This window comes from Numenius arquata, chromosome 6 (genome assembly GCF_964106895.1).
Source record: "Numenius arquata chromosome 6, bNumArq3.hap1.1, whole genome shotgun sequence".
NCBI lineage: Eukaryota > Metazoa > Chordata > Aves > Charadriiformes > Scolopacidae > Numenius > Numenius arquata.
The window spans coordinates 22,027,346-22,043,304 of NC_133581.1; the positions used below are offsets into that span (position 1 = coordinate 22,027,346).

At 48.4% G+C, this 15,959-nt stretch overlaps 2 protein-coding genes across 2 annotated transcripts in view; one reads left to right on the forward strand and one right to left on the reverse strand.

The window, feature by feature from the left end:
* SBF2 (SET binding factor 2) overlaps positions 1 to 6,078 on the reverse strand; it is a 272,334-nt gene extending 266,256 nt beyond the window's left edge. The window contains exon 1 of the mRNA XM_074149757.1: positions 5,891 to 6,078. Coding sequence (XP_074005858.1) covers positions 5,891 to 5,945 — 55 coding nt within the window. The 5' untranslated portion in view covers positions 5,946 to 6,078. The remainder of the gene's footprint in view (positions 1 to 5,890) is intronic.
* Positions 6,079 to 13,181: 7,103 nt separating this feature from the next.
* On the forward strand, positions 13,182 to 14,551 carry ADM (adrenomedullin). The gene is made up of 3 exons (XM_074149792.1): positions 13,182 to 13,279; positions 13,585 to 13,725; positions 14,242 to 14,551. The coding sequence occupies exons 1-3, from the start codon at positions 13,182 to 13,184 to the stop codon at positions 14,549 to 14,551; spliced, it is 549 nt and encodes a 182-aa protein (XP_074005893.1).
* The last annotated feature ends 1,408 nt before the right edge of the window (positions 14,552 to 15,959 follow it).

A 15,959-nucleotide genomic window follows, 5' to 3' on the forward strand; every position in this document is an offset into this window, starting at 1 on the left:
GAGTTAAATGTCATTCTCATTGACCCCCCACTGAAAAATATGCTCACTGTTATAGAAGGCCAGTGCTTAAATAGTATTCAGGCTTGCATAACAAACTGTATTCCATGAACACACTGTAGGAAAAGTGTCTTTTTGTTAGATAATCCACAAAATTAATCCAGGACAGAAAAGGGGAGAGTTTCTTTATTGCAATTTAGTCTTAAAATATCCCCAAAGATATGAAATGCTACTTCCCTCAACAGAATCTGTGTCCTCGCATTTTAGGACAAATAAAGATAGCTTACAGAGTAACATTTAGCCTCCGTGAAGGTCTTTATTTAAATTGAAAGGCTGAAAAAAAAAAAAAAAAAGTATTCTTATTGCTGCTGTTATTATGACAGCAAGACCAAGTGAGCACAGAGCTTCAAATCCCAGTTTTTCAGAGATACTCACTCACAGACATTTGTGGAAAAGAAGAGTTATACTGATCTGTATTGATTTTAAGATTTCTCCAAAATCATAGTGAATCCATAAATCAAAATAACAAGAATTTGTTATTACAACACTATGTATTAGAAGAAACCGTTTGTATACATTTTAGAAAGACTGGTGGTGTTTGGTTTTCTCCCCTCCAAGCAGATTTTCAAGATAGCTTTATCTCACCAAAAAAAAGCAAACCCAAAAAACAACAAACCCACACACCACAAAAAAACGACCACCCCCACATGCAACAGAATTATTCTTTTCTCATTCTGTTTCAGCATAGTAGTGTGGAGACTGTTGCATTTGAAAACGAAGCTGAGCAAAGACAAGGTTTGTAGAAAGAGATAATTTCTTACACTAGAGCAACTAATGTGTTTGGAAAAGTTTTTGGGCACCCGTGCCCTTCTCCAGTCACAGCCAACTACAGTAATCTCTTACCAATACACACTTACATATCTGCCTTCTGCTTCAGTTCTGATAGTACACTTGATGTTTCATTAAATTACAGCTACAAGAATTCTTTTGCCACAAAAAGGATTTAGTTTTTCTTGGGTTTTTTTTCCCCTTTGAAATTTCCCTAGATTTTCCCTTGAATCAAATTAAGCCACAGCTCAGTTAAGAAAGCCGTTGAAGTAATACCTTGATTCCCTTCTTTTCCTACATTTTCTGTTTTACAGAGATTGCATACCAAGACACCAAGAAACCGTCCACTCCTTATACACACACTAGCCCAGTGGAATGCCCAACTACGAACACACAAGTACCCAAAAAAAAAATCCTCATGATGTTATATGCTATTTACCCCCCAAAATGAAAATAATATTATTCACAGGCAAAATTTGCCCCACAGACAAAATGAAAGATTCAGACAACTGCATTTAGGAACCTCTCCCCCTCTACCATCAATCATTTGTCTAGTTTCAAAATCTGAAGATAAAAGATACAAAACCAAGATACAAAGCTATGTTAGACAAGCAAGGCTTCCCTGAAAAGTTGATAAAAATCAGAACAGAAACAACCACAACAGAGCCTACATCTTATATGAGCATTTATCAGTTATGACAACAGCCAAATAAAACTGCTATGCCGTTGCAAGCCTTCTGTCATACACATTGCAACTGCATACACAAGCAAGAACAAAAAACCATTAGTCTGTCTTCTTACAGCAAACGAGTCTCAGAAAACATTCGCTCCACCTCACAGGTTTTCAGAGCTAACTGCTGGGTACGAAACAGCATCCTATAGGAAAGCCAGTACGGGACTACGGGCAAATTACTTAAATCCAGTATTTAGTTCTCTCTTTTTTCTTAACCTTACCTTTCAGTTGCTGAGTAAGGAATCACAGAATTGTCAGAGTTGGAAGATGGAAAGCATTCTTTCTTTTACCTTTTTCAAGTACCACCATATGTAAATTCCAGGGATACATTTATGATTATGGCTTATACCAGCAAAACCAAAACCAAACCAAACAGCATTTTCTCATGCCCTTCTGTGATCTTTACAAACATCCGTACTCTTCCTAAATCCATCCACATTCCATTATGCAAACATAATTAACAGGAATTTTTGATGAAGCACATTGCACTTCAAATCCATGGAAAAAAGAAAATGGATATACAGTAAGGTCTTCTGGGATTTTATCTAGGTTTTAACCTAGAATGTCTACATTCCCTAGCACCTTTGTTCCCTTCAGAGACTTCTGTAAATGCTTTTTGTAGCAAGTTATGTAACAGCTTTATACTGTGCTGATATGTTGGAGAAAAATGTGGTTATATACCTCAGTAAAGGTTCAGTTGAATGCAAAATAAACATGGTAAAGCAGTCAACCTTGGTGTGGCACTGAAATCCTTCACATTCCCACTGTTATAACAAAACCAAGGCTTTTTACTAAATCTGGTTTCTCCAACTCTCTAAAGGCACTGAACATGAACTTCCGATAGGAGCCACTGCTATCACAGCTCTTCGTAGTGGCTCAGAATAAGTCTTTAAAACCCACAACAGCAGTTAGAACCACGATATATTTAAGCTCACTTTTGTGGTGAAAGACATAGACTAAGTACTTTTTAAGCAGGAATACAGTTAAGCGTACCTGAAATACATAAAAAAACTCAAGTGAATCAGACCACCCTTTACAACACAAAGACTCTCCCTTAACTTCCTACACACCTGAAAGTCTACTGACACTGAAGTTGTCAACAGCAAAGCTCATTCTCCACTCGGGCTGAATCTCCGTGCATCTTGCCAAGCACAAATAAACTGCCTGTTACACGAACTATTCAAAGGCACCCACTACTTTCCTCAGAGCATGTAAGAGACTAAGGCACCTGACTAACACCTTTGTGCCCAAGGTTCTAGGACCATTTAGGCTGATATAAATTCAGGCTGCAGTGATCCTTCTGCATGTTCCCGCACCTCCTTTATGCCAATTCTGGCATTCATCTGATATCCCGGTGAGCCAACTCTGTTTGAAAAATTAGCAGGAAAGTAACCCAGAAAAAGAAAAATACAGCAACACAGGCAAAATACGCAGCAAGAAGGGTCTTTTTGACAGGTCAGCATTCTCAAGCTGAAAAAGAAAGGACAATTTAACAAAACAGGGATGACAGCACTAGTACTGCAGTAGCATCAATTTACATAGGCCTAGATTGGAACAGGAATGAACTTTAAAAGTTTTACCTCTGAAGGATACTCTCTTTGGCTTATTTGAGGACAATAAAAATGTTCGCTTCCCATTAAGACCAACTATGTTGGATAAAAACTTCTAATAGCAATAACAAAGTTTTTCTGCAACAAGAAAAATCTAGAAATCTGCTCCTAAATCGCACAAGTGCACAAACACAGCATTTTATGTAGTTATAGTGAATATTTTTGAATAAAGCTAGATAATCTGCACAGAAAAGCACTATCTTTACCACATTTTTGGTATATTGCAGATATTGGCACATGTAAATAAATCCATATAACGTATGTGAAGTCAGAGCAGACGATGGCTGCTATAGGGAGATAGTAGAGGCAGCAGGGTTTTTCTGGGAGAACAGTCGTTACTATAAACATCCTTTCTTATTAACCACAAGTGCATATTGTACTAACTGCTGCTGACGTACAGGTTGGGGAAGAGGGGGAAGGCTACAGGATTTTTGTTTGCTTGTTTACAGAAATAATCTGTAGAGTATCTTTGTGAAAAAAACACTATAAACTGCAATTACACTCAACATTAAAATCAAACATATTAAACCCAAGCCAGAACCCTGTTGAAGATGAAAAGAAAAGAAAAGAAAAAAATAAGAACATACTTAAAAATTTAGAAGCTTCATGGGTAGTAAGTCTACAACCCTAGAAATATTTGCCCCTGCTTTTTCATATAGAAGGAAGCATAATAAATGCATCAAAAATACTACGACTTTTACAAGAAAAAGAAAGGTCAGTACTCCATGTATTATGGGATCGCATGTGGGGGTAAAGGAATTTGGAAAACAATGCATGCCTAGTCTTCAGCAGAATGTTGTTCCTTCAAGCATTTTTAGTATGAGGCTTTAAAGTAGCAACAAGTAATTTAAATAATGAAGTCTAAATAGTCACTTTCTGGGCATGACCTTTTCAAATTAAGGTTCTGGTTCTGGAGTTATTTCTGAAATCTGCTCAACCTCATCCATACAAGCAGTTCTACTAAACTTAATGAGACAATTTATGTACAGGAAGTTAAACACATACTTAAATGCTACAGATGAAGACCTTTCGTAAACATAAAGCTTTCCAATGTCATCTGTGACTTTATTTCACATAGCAGCTATGTCAGATTGATTGTACCCTTTAAAAAGGCAGCCTACTTGCTTTGTCTCCTCCTTAAAGGCACTCCTGGGTTTTTTGATTACTTCTTTGATTTGGGCACTCTACTATTGTTGGGGAAAATGTTCTAAACAGGAGAGAAGCAAAATGGGAGGTCTTTATTTTAAACATAAAGTACTCTCCATTTCACATGTCTTATAATTATGCCACTGCAGCTAGGACAAGTCTATTTACAAATGGAATGGGAGAGGAAACCACACCGTCATGGAATAGTACCACCGGTACAGTAAAATCCAGGAAACTCTTGGCAGAATTTTGAAAGCCACTGTATCTTTAAACATATATATATATGTAATGATTTCTCTGCAAATTATATTACTTTTAAAAAATGAAAGGATCTTACTCTAAGAGTATATTAGCTACGCTTTCAGAATGAACAAATACAGATTACACGCAATTGCTACTTCAAAGAATTACTTAAGAGTAACAAACTCGAGTGTTGTTTGGTTTATGCATAGCCAAATAAATTAGGGGACATTCAACTGTTTAAAATATTGTTTATTAACAACATACATTCAAAGGATGGTTCTGAAATACCCAGCACACACACCAGTTGACAACCACTTCATTCCCAAATCAGTTTATACACTGATTTAAGGTCTCTCCAGCAACAAATGTGATGTTATCATAACAGAAAGTTACATAATAGAAACCACTCTCTTTACCCACAAAACGATAGCAGATAACACCACTTCCCTTTCACCCGACCAGACAGAAGACATCTGGATTCTCCGAGAAAAGCAGCCGCTCCTGAAGGGCCCACCGAGTGCCACCGCGCTTCCCCACACGTCAACCACAGCTAACACCTTTTCAACAGGCGATAAAGCTGTAACAACCCTCCATCATGCCCCCCCCCCCGTTAACACGGGGAAAGAGTCCCGCTGCCTTCCGAGACCCCTCCGTCTTTGTTTTCCTTCCAGGTGTACGTGCCCCAGCGAACACCACTCAGGTGGGGGAACGGCCGCCAGCACCGCCGCTCTCTGCGGAGGCGGCTGGGGAAACGGGGGCGCCCAGCCGGCCTCCGCTCGGACACCGGCTGCCGGTCGTGGCGGGAGGGGTCGGTGCCCTGCACGTTCGTGGGCGACATTTTAAGCTGCCCCCGTCTTCTCGAAGGAATGGCTGCCCGTTTCCAACGCCCGGGGCGGCGGGGCAAGGCCGCGGGGTACGCCCCGGCCCAGCTGCCGAACGCCCGGCCGGGTTAGCGGGGCTGCCAGGTGGGCCGAGACCGCCAGCCGGGAGACGAGGCCGCCCCCCCCGGCCGGAGGTGCCAGGGCCCTGCCAGCCGGCCGCCAGGCGGTAGAGAAGCCCCTCCGCTTTCCCGCCGGCCCGCTCCGCCTCAGGAAAGGGGGATTAACCCTTCCCTCGCCCCCGCCGACCGCTGCTCCCCTTCGCGGGGGTGAGGCCGGCCCCGCTGCCCTCAGCCGCCCTCCTCCCCGCGGCCGGACAGGCGCCCCGTGTGCGCGGCAGTCTCCTCCTCCTGCGGCCCGACCGGAGGCGGGAGGGGGCCGGGGCCGGGCAAGAACGAGGGGAGGGGGGAAGAGGCCAGGCACCGCGGGGCAGCCCTGCGTGCAGCCACACCTACCTGTCTTCTCGTGGTCATAGCCCACCACGATGAAATAGTCGGCCAGCCTGGCCATGGCTGAGAGGAGCCCGCCTCAGGCCCGACCACCCCTGCTGCGGCGGCGGCAGCGGCTCCCGGGAGGTTCAGCATCCTCCCCTCCGCGTCCGCTGCAAGAGAAGCGGCACCACCTCAGCCATGTTGGAGGCGCGGGCGCGCTGTGCGCCTGCGCGCCGCCGAGACCGCTGCGCCGTGACCCCGCCGGGCTGGGCGTGGGCTGAGGGCTCTCCGGCGGCGGGCGGCTGAGGCCGTGCGGCCCGGCCCGGCCCGGCCCGGCGTGTCCCGGGGGTCGCCGGTGTAAACGCGGTCGCATTGCTTCAAAGCCCACCGCGGGGGGGGAGGGCTTTGCCTCCTCGCAGCTCCCCCTGTGAAGTACCCGCCCGGGGTGACGGTCGGCAGCCTGCACAGGCTTTGGAGGTGGGCCTGTGTGAACCTCCTGAAGTTCCACAGGGCCAAGTGCAAGATCGAGGCAATTCCAAGCACAGATACAGGCTGGGCGGAGAACGGGTGGAGAGCAGCCTCGTGGAGAAGGACTTGGGGGTGTTGGTGGATGAGAAGCTCAACGTGAACCAGCAATGTGCACTCTCAGCCCAGAAAGCCAACCGCATCCTGGGCTGCATCAAAAGCAGCATGGCCAGCAGGTCGAGGGAGGTGATTCTGCCCCTCTGCTCTGCTCTGCTCTCGTGACACCCCACCTGGGTACTGCATCCAGCTCTGGGGCCCCCAACATAAGAAGGACGTGGACCTGTGGGAGCGAGTCCAGAGGAGGGCCACAAAGATGATGAGAGGGCTGGACCACCTATCTATCCTATGAAGACAGGCTGAGAGAGTTGGGGTTGTTCAACCTGGAGAAGAGCGGGCTCTGTGGAGATCTTATAGTGACCTTCCAGTGCTTAAAGGAGACCTAGAGGAAGGATGGGGGGGACTCTTTATCAGGGAGTGGAGCAATAGGACAAGGGGTAATGGTTTTAAACTGAAAGAGGGTAGATTTAGATTGGATATTAGGAAGAAATTCTTTACTGTGAGGGTGGTGAGGCACTGGAACAGGTTGCCCAGAGAAGTTGTGGATGGCCCACCCCTGGAAGTGTTCAAGGCCAGGTTGGATGGAGCCTTGAGCAACCTGGCTTAGTGTAGTAGGTGTTCCTGCCCATGAGGTTGGAACTAGGTGATCTTTAAGGTACCTTCCAACTCTAACCATTCTGTGATTCTATAACAGAGCCCTCCTGGCCTCCAACGTGCTGGTCTGGGCACAGCCGGTGGCTGCCAGACTGCTCCACAAGGCATCAGGGAGATTTCATGCTGCTATTTATAATGTACAGATGAGGCTGACACCTTTTGGACTTATAGCCTGGTGGGCATGCCGGGAGTCACAGAGATGCTGGTGATAAACACGGCGTCTGACAGTACAGCACTTGGTTAACTGGAGGGTCTGCCAAAACAGTCTGATAAGCTTCTGTGTACGTCCTGTTTGACAGCACAGAGAGAAAAAGCAACACAAAGGACATCAGTTACACTACAGTGAGGAGCCACCACAGCTGTAGATACAGGGTACATATGGAAATGCAGAAGATTCACTGGATTTGCTCCTGACAGTCCACCATCATGGAGGGACCCAGCAGACAGTCATTAGCGATTTCATAGAGACATTTCTGTTTCGGACATGCAATTCTCACACCTGCTTAGCTGGGACATACCCATGAAGTGTCTTGCTGATAACCCAGAGGCAAATTGGTTGGGAAGCTCCAACAATCAATTACAGTGTTCTTGCTTGTGCCTTCTCAGCAGAGGGCAGCCGTCAAAATCTCGTTGAAGTGATCAGTTTCGTGGCTTAACTATTTTGAAGTCAGATGCCATGTAGAAAGATCTAAACTTAATGAAATTGCTTGTTAACTTTAGGAATAAAGAAAAATGCCATCAAAAAGATTGAATATACTTTTTGAGAAAGAGATGCACTCTATGGGGTCAGTCACTTCCTATACTAAGTAGGCACTAGAAGAAGGAATACCTTTCTTAAGTTATGCATAGGCATTTTGCTTCATGGTCCTGTAGACTTTAATGACTGAAACCCACAAAGCTGTTTTCAAAACACTGAGCTTTTTCATTAAAAGCGTTTCTGAAGCAGCAACAAAGGAATGCAATGCAAATCTTAATGAAGCCACACATTACCCCTGTGAGATGGACAAAGACAAAGCTCATTGCTGTAACTCCTAAGGAGGGACACTGCAGTTGTTAAATCAAAGCACAACTTCAAGACATGCAACAGTTTACAAAAGCAAGGGATAATGTTCTGTACAGCTAAACCTTGAGGGAAAGTTTAGAGACACTAAGAAATTACCTAATTTGGAGCTGAAATAGGGCCTTAGAATTATCGTATCTGCACTCATAAAAAGGTTCAATATGTAAAAACAAATCTCAGTATTTAAGTCCCACTGCTCTTTTAAGCCAGTACCCCTGGCAGGAGAACATCATCTAACACTTTTCCCAGGGCATTAACAAATACTGGATCAAGAGGAAGATGATACGTATTGATTCCCCAATATTACTGGTGCCCACTTTACAGCCTTGCTCCTTCTTTCATCTAGACCAATATAACCAAAGCTTGGTTAGTTTACAAAGCATGGCATAAGTGGCATGTCTTATGTACTGATGTAACAGGAGGGGCACTGTTCACCTGGGTTTGAATACTTCTGTGTACCTGCATGGACAGCAAAAGGAGTCAGTCATCCATAACTTACTTCCTTAACTTCCAAGGAGTATAGAGCAACCTTATGTTCTTATAGGACAAATGAGGAAGCTGAGCAGACACATTGTTTGCTCACCTAAAATCTTATACAAAGTAACTGAGCTTTCATCCAGACCACCAAAAACATAATTCCCTCTGTTGCAGCAGAGTAGCCTGTTTCCTCACAGGAGATGAAGAGGCTCACAGAGCAGCAGCTCTGGGAGAACACCAAGGCCTAGGTCTTCAGAAGGACCAAGTAAGCAGACATGTTTATCCCAAGGGAAGAACTGCGGGGCTGCAGCCCCTCCAGGAGACTGGAAGCACACAAGGGACAATGTTGCCACACTCAAACTGTGCACTTAGCACCAAAAAGACATGAAGGTTCACAATACCTTCTACAGTCAGCTCCTCCTTCAGGAAATAAAAAGGTCACACTCTGCCTGCAGTCCCTTAATCCAGTGTCACCCCACCCAATGCCAGAAGAGGGAAGCAGCCATGACCCCAACCAGGTTTTCCCCTACCAATATGCATCCCATCCTTATTTAGGAGACTTTGTTTGGTGTACTCAAACATATCAGAGGTAAGGCTCACTGAAAGCACCTCCAATGGGACTACCAGAAATGGAATCGCCCCTCGTCACTGTGCCCTTGGCACAGACAAAGCTGGCTGAGTGTGTGCACTAACAACAAGGCTTTGAGGTTTTACATCCCTCATGGGGTGTTGCTCTTCTATTGGTATCATCTTTCTGCTGATTTCATGCACCCTGAAATATAATAAAGTCTATTCATACTCAGAGCATATGAATTCAGTAAAATTTGTTTAAACCCAAAATGAGACATGCAAAGGCACTTCCCCTGGCTTCAAACAACAATTTGCTTTCATAATCAGTGCAGAATATTTGCCTCAGACTGATTCCCTATTGATGCTTACAGATTTTAGACCTGTGCTTTTGGAATAAAACTCAGCCAGAATAAAATGTTGTACAAACAGTAACTAATCTTCACAATCTCCTTGCCAGCTCAGATACATATTGTAAAATCTTTTGTACATATGGCAACATCAAGAGGCCGAATGACAAGCCCAAGAGAGATCTGGATGTTCCTCCAGGCCAACTTCCCTGCAATGGATGAGGCAGCGTCCAGAGGAGACCCTGCACTACAGAGGAGAGCTTGACCTTGCTGAACTGTGTGGCATTGCCTCAGAAAAATAGTTTGTGAATAATAGTTCCGTGAAACATTCTGTGTAACTTTTTTCAACTCACTGTTTAAGAAATATTTTTTAAAAGGGGCTACTGTTACCTCATAGTACAAATTCCGTTAGTATTGCTCATTTCCAAACTGCATGGGAATGCAAGTGCTTAGGAAGAACAAAATGAGCATCTGAACAAAGAACACGATGTTTTGTGTTACATTTGGACCAGCTTTACCTGCTGAAGCCCTTTCACAAATCACATCAACAACAAACTCATAACTTATGTGCCAAAGCTTGCCGCCTCATGAATTAGAACAAGATAATTTTGTATCACTAAAACGACGGTTGTAGTCAGTATGGAACTCATATGTGAGTTGTGTTACTACTGTTGTTACTATTCCTAAACCAAAATAGGGTGCTTTCTGCATTGTTTGCCTAAGAGTATACAAAATGCAATTCCCGTTTAGCCAAGGATTTTAATGAGGGATTTTCCAGCATTTGGGGAAGTGTGTGGTTTTTTTTACTGGAACAGGAGACCTAATCAAAGCAATGCTAATCACACAAAATCCTGCCTTCTCATTCGGAAAAGTTAGATTCAGTTTCAACTTAAGCTGATCAAGGAAATGCTTGAACTTGCTCGAGCCTGAGCTGCCTCATGAGGTCTCTAAAATCCGGTCATCCTGGTCGGAAGCAGTTGTGCAGCTCTGGTCGTGATACAGTCCCGTTCTAGACCACCCTTTTTCCCATTTCTTCCTTCCCGAGTTTACACCCCAAACCCCTCGCTCTGGGCATTTCTGCTCCGGAGCACGGCCGGTGGGGAGGGGAGCGGGACCGCGGCTCCGCGGAGCTGCCCGAGCCGGCGGGCGGAAGGGACGAGGGAGAGAGCGCGGGGCTGGCTGGCTTCTACGGCTCTTCCCGCCCGGGACAGCCGCCGCGCTGCCCCCGTGGCTCTCGGCGCCCCCCGAGCCGCCGCCGCCTCCCGCCCCGCGCTCCGGCCGGGCAGGTGCGGCGGAGGAGCGGATCTGGGCTCGCTCCGGCGGCGAGCTCACGGCCGGGAAAACTGCCTCGCCCCGCGGGAGCCGAGCCGGGAGCTCGGGGTGAAAGGTTTCCCCGAGGACGCGAAGGGGAGCAGCTAGAGTGAGTGTTGACCCTCCCCGCCGGCGGGTGCCGGCGGAGAGCCTGTGAGGGATGGTGGGGCGGCAGACCTACGGGGTGGCGGCTGCAGGGCCAGCCTGCCCCCGTACAGGTAGGTGCCGGAGACAGAAGCCTCCAGATGCCGGGACGCTGCTGGCGAGGGAGGGAGGGAGCACCTTAGACAGTCAGCCGTGCACAGGAAAGTTTCCGTCATCCCCTCGCACATACCTCTCCGGGGTGTTGTTATATACCGCGGTTATCTCGAAACGCAGAGTCACGAGTACATACTCACCTGATTTCTGAAACACTTTGCTTAGGGCAAAGATGTGAGAGAAACATCTCGCATACACTGGTCTATTCCTTCCTCCCTCCAGAGCATCTCTCTCTGGGAAGGGGACCCTAACGCGCGGGTCTCCTGCGGCATTTCCCTCGGTTCAGCTGAATTGACATTGCGACAGGCAGGTAAAGAAAAAGTCCATCTGGTGCTGGCTGCCAGCACCGCCTGCGAAGCCGGACTTCTGCAGTTCTGAAGCTTCACGGAGCAAAGATGTTAAAGACTGTAAAAAAACCCCCAAAAGGTGGGCAGAGGTTTTGCTGCTCGTCAGCCGGGAGAATGCTGTTATAGACACCTTGATCCTGCAGTGGTTTACCTTTGTAACCAGGGAAGTAAGCGCACCCACGTATATCAAGGTTTGTGGACTGGGGATAAAACAACAAGACACAGAAGTCTTCCCTGGCGTCCCTAACCCCAAGCGTTTCAGTGACCCTGTGTTTGCCCCAAAGCAACACCGCTTCCTTTCTTCAGACGTGCAGAAGTACGCTCTAACCTCCATCTTCCAAAACTATTTAAATTGTCGTTTATTTGAATCGATCAACTAAATCAAATACATTTTATTAGATAAAAAATGCACCCAAGTTGAGTAATAAATATTATTATATTAATGATGTCTGATTTGTCACCTCCTTACTTATGTCAAGAAGGGTGGCATTCATTACAATTAGTCATTATAATTTGCATTGTCCAAATATGGGTTTATTTTTGGAACTTCGGTATTCGATGGATTTGCACAGATTTTGAAATTGCTCGAGTCTAGTTCCTACTCCCCCGCTTCCACCCACCTGAAGTTAATATCCTTAGAATGAGAAATTCTGCTACATACCGTGTAAATGTAATTATATATTGGCAGTTAAAAAGTCTATCCCCAGTAAAACAGACTGAGGGGCTTATCAGATTTTGCAAATTATGCCATGACTCGGAATCCACACCTAAAAGCTGTCGTTATAACTATCAAAATACCAAGGGTGTTGTTTAAGATAATTTTCAATAATCCCCTTATTTTTACCCTAGTATGGGTAAAATCCACGCTAGAATGATTAAGAAGTGCTTGGGATGTGGGGGTGGGGGTAAGTGTCAAAGAAAAATCGCCCAGCCACGCCAAGGTCCACCCACTTCCCCCGCGCTGCTCTATAAAAGGGAGCGGTGGAGCGCCGCTCGGCAGTGGTTACTTCAGACACACAAAGAAGGAGTTCTCGCTCCTCAGGAAACCCTGCAAGTTCGGGTCGCTACTACAAGAACATTTCTCTCAGTGGATTATCCTCACTGTCAGGTAAGAACTATTTTTTTTCCTTCAACAACAACAACAACAAGAGATGCAGGGGAGGTGGAGAGGAAGTAAAAATCTACTAAATCTGGACTGTTTTGAAGAGCTTGGCGTTATGCTGCAGAGGCTTGCACTGGCTCTTGGCATCAGCTTCAGTTTACAACATAGGATCCAGAACTAGCTGGTTCTGCGTGTGAAGTGGGAAGATGAGCTAGCAGGGGATAAACTTCCAGGCAGCAAAACACTTGCTGGAGTTTGGAAACGATGCGTCTGATAGCCTGCTCTCTCTGATCTCATGGGTTTGCTAAATCCTAGTGCAAGCCGCTGGGGGTATTCTGGAAATCCTGCTGTTTTTCAGCCGCCTCTGCAAAGTAAAACTCTCGACAAACGTAAACTTTGGGGGCTCTGTTATTTACTCTGTGATAAGTTGTTAAGCAAATATTAGCTTCTGGTTCATATCGCACACAAAGTCCCCGGTGGCCTGGGGGCTCTCCGAGGGCAGGAGCTCTCTAAAATCACCAGAAATAAAGGACAGACCTTACTTGACTTTTATTAACAATCGTGCTTACAATTCTTCTCTTTTCCCTCCACCAGGAGCCCAGCCAGAATGAAACTAGTTCACGTAGCCCTGCTCTATCTCGGCTCTGTGACCTTCTTCGGGGTGGATGCTGCAAGGGTGGACGTAGCGACAGAGTTCAAAAGAAAGTGAGTATCGTACCGCGTCCTCCTGCCAGCGCCCAGCCCCGCTCGTGGAGCTGCGGAGCCTCCGCGCCCCCGCGCAGGGCTCCGGCCGTGATCAGAGGAACTGGATTCCCCGCGGGAATTGCACCGCTCCTTAAAGGCCTCGTGCCCTTTCAGGAAACACCCCCTCCCACCCCCCCCCCCCCCAAAAAAAAAAATAAAAAATCTCGGCGCTGGCAAAGATTATCGCCCCTCGAATCTATTTGGTTTGGCTCCCGCCCTGCAGGCTTGCTCTAACAGGCTGTCCTCTTCCCTTGCGCTCCTTTCAGATGGACGAAATGGGCACTGAGCCGAGCCAAGCGGGACGTGAAGCTTTCGGGCGTGCTCCGAGGGCTGGGGGCAGCCGCCGACGTGCAGCCGCTCATACGGACCCAGGACGTGAAGGAGGATCCCCGAGTCTCGCATCCCAGGTAAATTCCAGCCCTTTCTGGGCTCGTGCACTTGCTCGAGGCAGTGGAAAGTTTCAGGGTCCCCTCGTTTCTGGGTGTCTAGACTTATTCTCGCAATAGACCCCCCGAGCTCCGGAGACAGGTCCTGCCCAGGCTGCACATCGCGCTGAAAGCAGCCTCCCGCCTCCCTTTCCCCGCGCTCTTCAGCTGGCGGGAGATAGCAGCGCCTTTACTGTGAAAGTCAAATATAAATAGTAACTTGAGCTCTGGATCTATAGATAAAGTAACAGCCATAAAACGGCGGGGCCTCTCCTGCCATCGGCAGCAAGCTCTGCTTGGCGACCAGATCGTCCCTCTCCCGCCGCCCCGCGGACGGCAGAGCCGGGGGGTGGTGGTGGGGAGCTCTGCACCGCCGCGACAGGCCCGCCTCCAGCCTGGGGGGCTCCCTGCCCTCCCCGCCCCAGGCCCACAGGGTTCCCTCCTCTGGACCCCCACTGCGCTTTTCTCATGCCCGCTCTCTCTCTTCCTGCCTCGCAGCAGCTGGGAGGATGCTCACATCCGCGTCAAACGCTACCGCCAGAGCATTAACAGCTTCCCACACTTCCAAGCCATCCGTACGGGGTGTCGGTTCGGGACTTGCACGGTGCAGACGCTGGCCCACCAGATCTACCAGCTGACCGACAAGGATAAGGACGACGCCGCTCCCGCCAGCAAGATCAGCCCCCAGGGCTACGGCCGTAGGCGGCGCTCCCTGCCCGAGAGCCGCAGCCCACCACGCTCTCCCCGTCCCGGGCGGCGCCTCCGGACGCGGCGGGCGCAGCCCCTCGCCCCCGTCCTTGGGATCTGAGCGCCGCGCTGCCCGGCCGAGGCCTCTCGGATGGATGGACTGAGGCACGGACGCTCCGGAGGTCCGCCGCCGCTCGGGATCCGCTGCCAGGATTTGTGGAGAAGTGCCTGCCCGGGCGGGATCCCGGCGCGCCCTCCCTGGGCCGGGGGCGGCGGAGCGGCGGGCCGCGCCGACGGGGCCCGGCAGGGGCCAGGGGCGGCCGGTCCCGCGGCCCCCGCCCGACACGGGGAAGCTGTGAAGGCCGCGTCCCGCTGGGACTGCTCCCCCCGTCCGGCGCAGAGGCGGGGCGGCCACTGACTCTTTACCCTCCCCGGGCGAAGCACGGCCGGCTCCCGCGCCCACCACCGCCTGGGACTGGAAGACGCCCGTCCCGCGGCTGCCCGAAGCGCCGCTGCCCCGCCGGACGCCATGTCGCCCCCGGCCCCGCCGCGGCACCCGGAGGGGGGGGCGGGGGGGCGGGCCTTCCTTGCCGGCGGGCTGCGCTCGGAGCTGTCCCGGCCCCCTCTGCCCCGAGGAGGGGCTGCTCAGGGGAGCCCCGCGGCCGGGGGGACCCGCCGGCGGGTGCCGGCCGCTGCGCAGCACCCCCGGGCCCGGAGTCCGCGGCCCCGGCCTCGGCTTCTGCCCCAAGTGTTTGGGGGTGCGCGTTCAGCCCTCGGCAAGGACAGGTCGCTCACATCTGCTTTACCCTCTGCGTTATCTGCACCCGGCAGGGAATCGGACACTCACTAGTCCCTGCGGGGACTGCGATATACTTGAACGTCACAGAGAGGAAAAGTGCAATTGTACGTGGTTTTTGTTAATTTTAAGTGCGGTGTGTGTGGATCATGAGATACGTATCGATATTTAAGATTGTCCTGTGTCATGTCCTGTTTGTATCTTTTTTTTTTTTTTGGAAAATATATTTTATTTTTATACGTTTTATATATATATATTGCATAAGGGCATTTTAAAACATTGTATCCCCTCTATTTTTCATATCGTGAATGTCAAACGTTAAACTCTTTTTCCATACCTTTTTTAATCTTGCATTCCAGACCGGTGAAAGATGTAGAGAATGTATCAGCTGTTCTCCATGGGTAATATGTGAAATAAAATAAACACTCTTATATAAACCAGTTCTGTTACGTTGTCTTTAGTGGGGGCAGGTGGTCAAGATGAATGATTTCTTACTTTGTTGAGTCCTACCCTTACTAACCTAGCATGGCAGTTCTGTGACAGACTAAAATGCTTCAGCTAGACTTTGTTAGTAGCCACCTCATCACATTAAATCAATTAAACTCAGGAGCAAGCATGCATCTTAGAATCCCAGGGCAGATCTGTTGGGAAGGCTCTAAGGCCTTTTCTACCTACATGTTCCAGCCAGGGCTGAATCGTGTCACAGCTTGGATTGATCATGCAAGTTTATTTT

Bases quoted from the DNA above. Each gene is read 5' to 3' on its own strand.
- ADM (XM_074149792.1), top strand. From the start codon at position 13,182: ATGAAACTAGTTCACGTAGCCCTGCTCTATCTCGGCTCTGTGACCTTC. The intron at 13,280-13,584 runs GTGAGTATCGTA...CGCTCCTTTCAG, and splicing joins GCGACAGAGTTCAAAAGAAA to ATGGACGAAATGGGCACTGA. The intron at 13,726-14,241 runs GTAAATTCCAGC...CCTGCCTCGCAG, and splicing joins CCCCGAGTCTCGCATCCCAG to CAGCTGGGAGGATGCTCACA.